At 40.0% G+C, this 9,978-nt stretch overlaps 2 protein-coding genes across 2 annotated transcripts in view; both read right to left on the bottom strand.

Annotated features, from left to right (window-relative positions):
* The window catches only part of LOC107575030 (PHD finger protein 20-like), a 20,937-nt gene extending 19,224 nt beyond the window's left edge, over positions 1–1,713 (bottom strand). Inside the window, exon 1 of the mRNA XM_016261438.1 lies at positions 1,583–1,713. The gene's annotated coding sequence lies outside the window, so the exon portion shown is untranslated. The remainder of the gene's footprint in view (positions 1–1,582) is intronic.
* Positions 1,714–6,470: 4,757 nt separating this feature from the next.
* LOC107575029 (rho GTPase-activating protein 39-like) overlaps positions 6,471–9,978 on the bottom strand; it is a 63,783-nt gene continuing 60,275 nt past the window's right edge. The window contains exons 8-9 of the mRNA XM_016261437.1: positions 7,993–8,162; positions 6,471–7,910 (exon numbers count right to left, since the gene is read on the bottom strand). Of these exons, the coding sequence (XP_016116923.1) occupies positions 7,716–7,910; positions 7,993–8,162 (365 nt within the window). The 3' untranslated portion in view covers positions 6,471–7,715. The remainder of the gene's footprint in view (positions 7,911–7,992; positions 8,163–9,978) is intronic.

Genomic DNA, 9,978 nt, shown 5'->3' with positions numbered 1-9,978 from the left:
ATATATATATATATATATTGAATGTATTTATATATATGTACATGTACTGTATATGTGTGAGGCTGTACATACACATATGTAGTTGTTTTTTGGTGTTTGGCTTCGTGTTATGTTAGAATCATTATTATACTCATACCTTTTGTTCTTTTAATATTTTGAATTGTTTTTAGCTTTATTTTTTTGTTTTCATTTAAATGTTTTAGTTTAGAAATGTTGTATGCATTTGTCATTTTTATTTAATTTCTTTTATTTTCTTATGCGTGTATATATATATATATATATAGTATTTATAGAGTTTTAGCTTTAATTACTTTTGCTTATTTGTAAGTCGCTTTGGATAAAAGCGTCTACTAAATGACTAAAAGTAAAGTAAAGTGAGAAAAGAGCTGAGGTGAGCTAATCATAGGCTGAAGACCCAGCAGGTAAACATTGAATTCATCTTTTCTGTTTCTTATAGCATTATAGTTTTGTATTGTTTGTAGTGTGATCAGCGTTTGCGTAAGTAGTAGTCGTGTTAGGGAAGTAACACGTAACATTTTAATTATATTTTGCTCAAATGAACGAAAGGACTCGAAAAAGAGATTCGTTCATTGTGCTGCACGAGCCTCAGAGAGCCGAGTCGGAGAAATGATCCGAACTGCCATCACCAGCTTACATTTTACATACGTCATAATCGCGGGAAACCGGCAGGTTTGGTTAAATCAGTGCCCCCCCCCCCCAGCAGCTCTCCGCGTAACGGTCGCGCACATCTACAGGCGCTCGAGCGCTGCGTGACGCAAATGGCGCGCAATACGTGTCCTCCTCGTTGTTTACACTGTCAGGTCAGCGGCTCACAACGAGCCGCAATCAGTACATCAAACGAGAGTGACCGAAGAGAAGTGCTTCTTGGGTAAAATGAGGGAAATATCGAAGAACTCAGGCGCGTGACTTTTCCTCCACTTCGCATGCGAAGAAAACGTGGGTGCGACGTCGTCTGCGAACTTGACGCTCACCGCTGTGTTTGGTTTAAGACAGCAGGCGAACAAAACCGCTTTGCGATACGAACTGCGTAACACAACAACGAGCCAGGCCCTCAAAATAAAGTTGCTTGGCATCTTAAATTGCTGTTTTGACATTACATTGTTCAGTCGCCGACGACGATGCGCAACAACAGCAAACCATTTGATTGGGTGAGAGCCCTGCCTGACGCGAGCTCCGGCGTTCTGATTGGTTCGCGCACCTGTCAGTCAAACTCCGACGCTCCGCGGCCTCCGCTCGGCCTACTCCTCGCTGCACGGGACTACCGTAATTACGAGGCGAACAAAAGTCTCCCAGCTATTTAAGAAGCACAAACGCGCATTTATCGCGATCTGCTTCAGAAGCATGACCGGAGCTGCTGACACTTTGCATGAATGCACTATTTGACAAAATCACTTCCATGCGTCCCATTAGCATCAACCAAGGGAACACATGCGTGGAGGCAAGTTTCGTTTAAACAGAATAGCATCATCTCATAAAAATGATACATTTCACAATTACAACAAAGAAAACGTCCAAGACAGCTACTTGGTATTTTGTAATACATAATCAGAGCGCCGTTTACCTTTATTGCTGATAAATGTACTCCGACGCCGAAGAAAGCAAGTCCGCACGCGTTTAAGCCGCATGCTTTGAGCGCGCAGCGCATCCACGCAGTTTGTTTTCTCCGGCGCGAGCAGCAGGCCGGTGTCCGCGAGGTGGAGTCTGTCTGCGCATGCGCGCACCGAATAGTCCTCGCCGTTTCCTCCTCATTTTGAGGGTTTTACACGCTTCCCATCAAAAGGTGACGGAATAGTTTAGTTTATTAAATAACGCGATTCATTTGTACTCTAATCACGCGACAAAATCGATTGAGTAATACAAGAGACTAACGTATGCATGCCTTATTTTATTTACACCCCAAATGATCTTGGCCACAATAGCAATGGACAAAAAAACTTGTTTAAAACGCATATGGCCAGTTCATAGAAAAGCAGTTTTTGCATTTATTTTGTTTCATGCTTTTTGAAAAACGTGGATACAGTTATACTGTAGGCAGACTGTGCATAGAGCATTTCTAGAATGTACTCATTAGTTAAATCTGTTGCTGTGGTGTGGTGTTGCATGTACACCACTAGGTGTTAGTATAAGATACCTGTCATGTCAACACAATAAATATGCAGTCACAGTCAACCTTCAGTTCAGAAATGTCAAATATGTCCAGTGTGTGTTCTCAAGTGAACGTCTGTATGATTTTGTCCCTTTTCATGTTTCTTTAATAGCCCTGGACACAAAATAGACCTCCATTGGCTCAGTGGCTTGATTGCACAATCAAACTGACATCGAAGCAGCATATGCAGAACACATCACATATGATTATGATTAGATGACTACCCAAATTGAGCAAAGACGACGAGGGCAATGGACTGACAGGTAAGAGCTGACAAATACACCAGGCGCCGAATGAACAGCATTGCTCTATGACTGGCATGAGAAATCCTGTGTAATGACATTTGAGCCTGTTTAGAATGAAACTGAGCTCGATTGCAAAAAAAAAAAAGGACCTGGAAAGAAAAGTATTCTGTTTGGCGCAGAACAAATACAGCTCAATACCCAGAAAATCAAAACGTGGTTATATGTGTGGCCACAGGTCATTCATAAAGGATTGTTGTTTGAGCTTTAGTATCGTTTCCAGATTATGACAAATTTGCATTACTTCAGTTGGTAACAGTACTGGAGGAGATTGCTGACAAGAGGTCAGTAGAGCTCAAAGTAGCTTTTTTCCTTCCTATTCTTTTGAGAGGTTTGTAGATGCTCTCAAGTATATTATTCATTGAATCTAATCTAATATATATATATATATATATATATAATAGTTGGTAACAGTACTGGAGGAGATTGCTGACAAGAGGTCAGTAGAGCTCAAAGTAGCTTTTTTCCTTTCTATTCTTTTGAGAGGTTTGTAGATGCTCTCAAGTATATTATTCATTGAATCTAATATATATATATATATATATATATTTTTTTTTGCAATACAGTGACTAAACTAGTGAATATCCTTCTATTTTCATCATATTACAAACTAAGCACCATATGAGCCAATCATTCTATTCATTTTGGGGTGAAATGAAAAAATACGATCTGAAAATACTTATATATACAGTGGGTACGGAAAGTATTCAGACCCCTTTACATTTTTCACTCTTTGTTATATTGCAGCCATTTGCTAAAATCATTTAAGTTAATTGTTTTCTCATTAATGTACACACAGCACCCCATATTGACAGAAAAACACAGAATTGTTGACATTTTTGCAGATTTATTAAAAAAGAAAAACTGAAATATCACATGGTCGTAAGTATTCAGACCCTTTGCTCAGTATTTAGTAGAAGCACCCTTTTGGTCGAATACAGCCATGAGTCTTTTTGGGAAAGATGCAACAAGTTTTTCACACCTGGATTTGGGGATCCTCTGCCATTCCTCCTTGCAGATCCTCTCCAGTTCTGTCAGGTTGGATGGTAAACGTTGGTGGACAGCCATTTTTAGGTCTCTCCAGAGATGCTCAATTGGGTTTAAGTCAGGGCTCTGGCTGGGCCATTCAAGAACAGTCACAGAGTTGTTGTAAAGCCACTCCTTCGTTATTTTAGCTGTGTGCGTAGGGCCATTGTCTTGTTGGAAGGTAAACCTTCGGCCCAATCTGAGGTCCTGAGCTCTCTGGAGAAGGTTTTCGTCCAGGATATCCCAGTACTTGGCCGCATTCATCTTTCCCTCAATTGCAACCAGTCGTCCTGTCCCTGCAGCTGAAAAACACCCCCACAGCATGATGCTGCCACAACCATGCTTCACTGTTGGGACTGTATTGGACAGGTGATGAGCAGTGCCTGGTTTTCTCCACACATACCGCTTAGAATTAAGGCCAAAAAGTTCTATCTTGGCCTCATCCGACCAGAGAATCTTATTTCTCACCATCTCACAACTCCATGCGGGCTTTCATGTGTCTTGCACTGAGGAGAGGCTTCCGTCGGGCCACTCTGCCATAAAGCCCCGACTGGTGGAGGGCTGCAGTGATGGTTGACTTTCTACAACTTTCTCCCATCTCCCGACTGCATCTCTGGAGCTCAGCCACACTGATCTTTGGGTTCTTCTTTACCTCTCTCACCAAGGCTCTTCCCCCCCGATAGCTCAGTTTGGCCGGACGGCCAGCTCTAGGAAGGGTTCTGGTCATCCCAAACGTCTTCCATTTAAGGAATGGAGGCCACTGTGCTCTTGGGAACCTTAAGTGCAGCAGAAATTTTTTTTGTAACCTTGGCCAGATCTGTGCCTTGCCACAATTCTGTCTCTGAGCTCTTCAGGCAGTTCCTTTGACCTCATGATTCTCATTTGCTCTGACATGCACTGTGAGCAGTAAGGTCTTATATAGACAGGTGTGTGGCTTTCCAAATCAAGTCCAATCAGTATAATCAAACACAGCTAAACTCAAATTAAGGTGTAGAACCATCTCAAGGAAGATCAGAAGAAATGGACAGCACCTGAGTTAAATATACGAGTGTCACAGCAAAGGGTCTGAATACTTAGGACCATGTGATATTTCAGTTTTTCTTTTTTAATAAATCTGCAAAAATGTCAACAATTCTGTGTTTTTCTGTCAATATGGGGTGCTGTGTGTACATTAATGAGGAAAAAAAATTGCTGTATTCGATCAAAAGGGTGCTTCTACTAAATACTGAGCAAAGGGTCTGAATACTTAGGACCATGTGATTATTTCAGTTTTTCTTTTTTAATAAATCTGCAAAAATGTCAACAATTCTGTGTTTTTCTGTCAATATGGGGTGCTGTGTGTACATTGAGGAAAAAAAATTAACTTAAATGATTTTAGCAAATGGCTGCAATATAACAAAGAGTGAAAAATTTAAGGGGGTCTGAATACTTTCCGTACCCACTGTATATATATATATATATATATAGTATATCTGAATACTTTGTGACATAGAATTCTCTAGTACAGTGCTTAATGCGTTTCTGCACCTGGCAAACTCTTGCTCTGTCCATATATGGTGGAAAGACAGACAAATTAAGGAAGTGAAACTCCCAACCACTTCTGTACAATTTTACAAATTTTATTAAGGAGTTCTTTATGAAACTATGCAAATTTAAACACACATCATTCATATCATAATTCACTTTCATCTCCTACACCCAACCTCACACAGATAGAACAAAATAAGACACAAAATCCATAAGAAGCATTTACAGTAAGAGTGCCGGAGGAGTATCAGTCTCTGCAGTGATCTTACAGACCCACAGGAAGGGAAAGAAACTGAGGGGGAAGTGCAACATGGGAGGGGCTCACTTACTTTCACCATTCGGCTTTATAAACACAACTATCCATCAGATGAGGGGCTTATATGCAGAAGCACAGGCAGAGCTGATGGAGGATCCCACTTTATATCAATAGCAAATGTGACTGTTTGATTGTATATCAGAGATGAATCATTGAAGTTCAGTTTTGAGTAATGGATCAAGAACAGACTGCATTTTCCACGTTCAGATGCTACCAGTGTTGATGACCTGAAGTCTTCTAAATGCTTAGCTTACACACGATTTCTGTTTCCTGTAATGCACACATTCTCAGCTTTGCCTCAAGGGGCACTAAAGCCAACATTAGCATAAACGGTTTTCTTCTGTGGTCAGTTTTTTTCTGTCAGGTAAACAGCTGACATGGCAGTAATTTTGAAGAGAATCTGAGCACATCAGTTTAATGGCTCAGCCATCTGAAGGTAATCCGTGTCTGAGAGGATTTGAGAGGACTGCCATTTGCCAGCATGCAGTGGTGTCCAAAACTATAGTGATTAGAGTGCTCAACCATTAGAGTGCTCAATCCCATAATGCACTGCAACAACGAGTGCACGACCTGTGTATGCTCAAAGGCTAACCACTAGTAAATACCCATGCACTGTAACGTTAAGTGTCCTGACAGATGAATTCCCGCATCTAATGGCGTATGCTTCCAGCTCACTAGTATTCATTCACTTCTTAAAGTGGACTATATCAGTGGACTAATTTAGGAAATCATGAATGAGAGTAGAGTTATATAAAGGGTATATATCTCCACTGAGTGAATGTAGTATGGCCACAGTAACACAAAAATGTCATCTTATTGAGGTTTAAGTACTTTCCTATATCCCAAAATTATGCAGCGACAAGTATAAGTCCGTCATTTGTAGATTGATTCCCCTGAAAAATTTAAACATGTTTAAACATTTAGACTACTAGCCTGACATGGCAACAGCTCGACCAATGGTGTGAGCTTGGGGCGGAGCTATGTGTTCGTTTAACCAATGGCAGACAGGAGAGGTGTTTAAGGAAATATAAGAGTGTAAGAAAGTCATTAGTCAGTGGCAAATAAATTACATTTGTATGAAAAGACCGCATGGCTGCCTTGGCCAAATATTATTATTATTTTTTTTTTGTATTATTGCATACTTGTGTAGAGTATGTTTCTGGCCTAAGTGTTTATTCAGCCTGGGCAAATCTGAACACAACATTTTTGCCATCCCTTGATGTTGGAGCTGATGGATCAACTGAAACCGAAGGTATGTTCGAAATGAAATTTGTATGTACTACATCCGCCATGTTGTTTCGGTCACATGACCTACCAGCATTGCTTCACTGCCATTCATAAATCTTCTCCTGTGGCCTAATGGGATAATAAAGTGTCTATCAAATGCACACTTCAGGATCCTGGAGGAAGTAGTAGGTCATCCGGGAACTTTTTGCCTACTGTTTTTTGAAAACAATGATTTCAGGCATATTACTCACCTCACATACTGTTTTTCGCATACCATGTAGTAGGGAAGTATGCGATTTTGCACTTTCAGTGTGCCAATGAGCAGCAGCTACCTTGTGAGAGGAGTGGTTCCTGGTTCCAGTCTGGTTCCTGGTTTAACTTGCTACAGAATAGTTCTGCACAATCATCTTGGATGTAGCCAAACCACATCTGGAAATATAATTTTCTATTTCCAAATGGGACGACTGGGAAAACTACAGTGAGAGACTAAATGAAAATTGCTTGTGGTACCAGTTCATTTGGAGTCTATGACGATGCAGAAATGTGGAGGGTGTATTTATGGGCACTTATGCATCTTATACATCATCGATCATTCTCATGTAAGGCACCAGACCTCAAGCTCAAAGCTTGACCACTAGTATTTCAGAGCTGTCTTTGTGATCCACAGCTCTGCAATGTTAATTCACCTTTTCTTGCTTACGCTCAGCCTTATACACACAACTGAAGTCAGAAATTCTCCCTGCACTCATACATGAGCTTAACGGTTGCTATTAAATAATCAGAACACTCATACCTTATTAAATTAAGGAAATATGCTGCAGGTCATTTTGCATGTGTGTTATTACGATTATGATTGTCCAAAGGATGTATTTCCCTGCTAATCAATATAAAAGACAGAAAATAACAAACATCATGCATTTGTTTTGTTGCGGAATCAAACTCAGTCAATTGATTCAGTTCAAATAATGTCTGGCTTCAAGAAGAGTCATGAGAGTCAAGTTCAGGATGATTCACATTGAGGCAAAGCTGGATTAGTTGAGACGTTGTCCGAACTAATATTTGGATGCTTAAAGATGATTCTCTGAGCAGAAGAAGGTCCTGATTCCCATCATCTCTTGGATGATTCAATCTGAACTATGCCGCAAAATAACTAGATTAAGCCCTTGATGAAGCCAGTGTCCAAGTGGACGATGAGTATGCGGAGGAAGGACATCTCTTTCCGTGTGTTTTCAAAGATGATTCGAGGATCATCAGACTGACAGCGCAGGCAGTTTGGAGCCATGACCATCGCCAAATTATTCACGTCCATCTTAGTCCTACTCACATTCACCGGCTGAGCAAAGACCTGGCGTAAGAGAAAGACAGAGCATTGAAATCGGTGTTGTTATTGTTTATGGCACCGCAGGGTTGTGTTCAAATGGCATTACCTGTAAGAAGTTGATGAAGTAGCAGAGCACGAGTCTGTTGAGCTGTGGGAGCGACTGAACCACACTGATGGCTGCATCAGGATCTTCATAGTAACTGATGCACTGCTTATAGAAGCTCTGAGGAATCACCGGCTCCTCCAGCTCCCTGTACCACAACTTCAACAGAGACGCTGACACAGAGAAAGAGAGAGAAACCTTACATTCCTGTCCATATTTTATAGGAATTCGGTAATATTCACACTTTCACACAAATATATGCACTTATAATCTTTAAGTAGTGAGAATATGTTTTGGGATGCAAACGAAAAGTTACTGAGAATGATTGTTCTGTCTTAAAGACCATATTAAATGGTCTGATGAACAATTTTATTTTCTTCTTACAGAAACATTGTTGTAGCACAAAAAAAATCAACAAACTTAACAATTGTATTTAAATTTCAAAGCAAAACTCTAAATTGCTACTTTCTATTAATAATCAATGACAAGTGTTATTAGTGTGAGTGGACTGTAGTCATTCTAGAGAGTATTTGAAAAATGTGTCCAATATTTGAGGTCACCGCTCGCTACATTTTGCTAAGAATTACTGCTAGCACTGCACAAAGAAGGACAGTTTATTGTTCCGTGGCCAGAAAATAAATATTCCTTGAATTGATAAATGATTATATTGTCTGCTCGGTGGACGGACAGATCAAATAATTGTAATATTGATTCTGCTACAGTTAATTCGAAGATATAATCTAAATATTTATTATGAATCATAACCATTTATGATTCGTCATAAATATTCCCCTTTTTAGAGCTAATAAATAATAATAAACGTTACATATTTTTACACAGAGATTGGTAGGTCTGTTAGCAAAATCTGTTGACTTTAGCAATCTTTGTTGCATTATGTGTTAATGGTGACCATTTAAAAATGGGGAAACAGCACTTTTCAAGTTTATTCTCCAAAGTTTGCAGACCTGTAACTAAAAAAGTATTAAAAATATCTTAATGTCCTTTTAGATATTGGGTCTTAACAAACTTTCCTTTTGGTATCTTCATTTGTAAGGCCCTATATCAGGGGTGGCGAACGTCGGTCCTGGAGAGCCGCAGCCCTGCAGAGTTTTGCTTCAACCCTAATCAAACACACCTGAACAAACTAATCAAGGTCTGAAGGGTTACTAGAAAGCTACAGGCAGGTGAGTTTTAATTAGGGTTGGAGCTGTAGTCTGCAGGGCTGCGGCTCTTCAGGACCGGAGTTCGCCACTGCTGCCCTATATGGTTTGGTTCCAGAGACATTTGGATCTCAATATGGCTCCAGGGGTAAATCATCAAATTGTACACATCAATGGTCAAAAACAAAATGTGGGTCACTTTGCAAAAATATGATACTTCTTTTGTTTTAAATAGAAATGTCTGAAGAACAAAATGTTGAAACTAGATATGTATCTTGTTTCTTTGTCAAAACAACTGCATTGAACATGCCTGTCTGAGTGCCATAAATATTATTTTTCCAAAGTCTGCGTGCCTATAACTCAAGAAGTATTAAAGATATTGCCATATGATTTTAGATTCTAGTTCTTAATACAATTTTCTTTTGGAATCTTCATTTTCAAGGCCCTACATCGTTTAATCCCAAAGATATAGGGAACTCAATGAGGCTCCATTTACAGATTGTTGAATATTACCCATTTTCAGCGCTTGAAAACCAAATGTTGGTCACTTTGTATACAGCTGATACTTGCTGTATTTAAAGCGGAATATCTGAAGAATAAGTAATGCTGAAACTAGATATGTACCTTGTTCCCTTTCAGTCGGTCACTCTCGACGTCACGTCGGAGGACCGACGAAATTGGGATCTCGCTTAGAGGGACCAATCTACTTCGAGTGTAAACTAAACGAGCCAATGCAAATTGGCATGTGATTATTGCATCCAGCTGCTGCTGATCACAGCGTGAGTATAAGTAGGCAGCAGGTGCAGCGCATATTCAGCTTTTCGCTTCG

This window comes from Sinocyclocheilus grahami, unplaced genomic scaffold (genome assembly GCF_001515645.1).
Source record: "Sinocyclocheilus grahami isolate Dianchi unplaced genomic scaffold, SAMN03320097.WGS_v1.1 scaffold2440.1, whole genome shotgun sequence".
Taxonomy (NCBI): Eukaryota; Metazoa; Chordata; class Actinopteri; order Cypriniformes; family Cyprinidae; genus Sinocyclocheilus; species Sinocyclocheilus grahami.
Note: the sequence above shows the minus strand (reverse complement) of the source record. Positions and strands in the feature narration are given on the sequence as shown.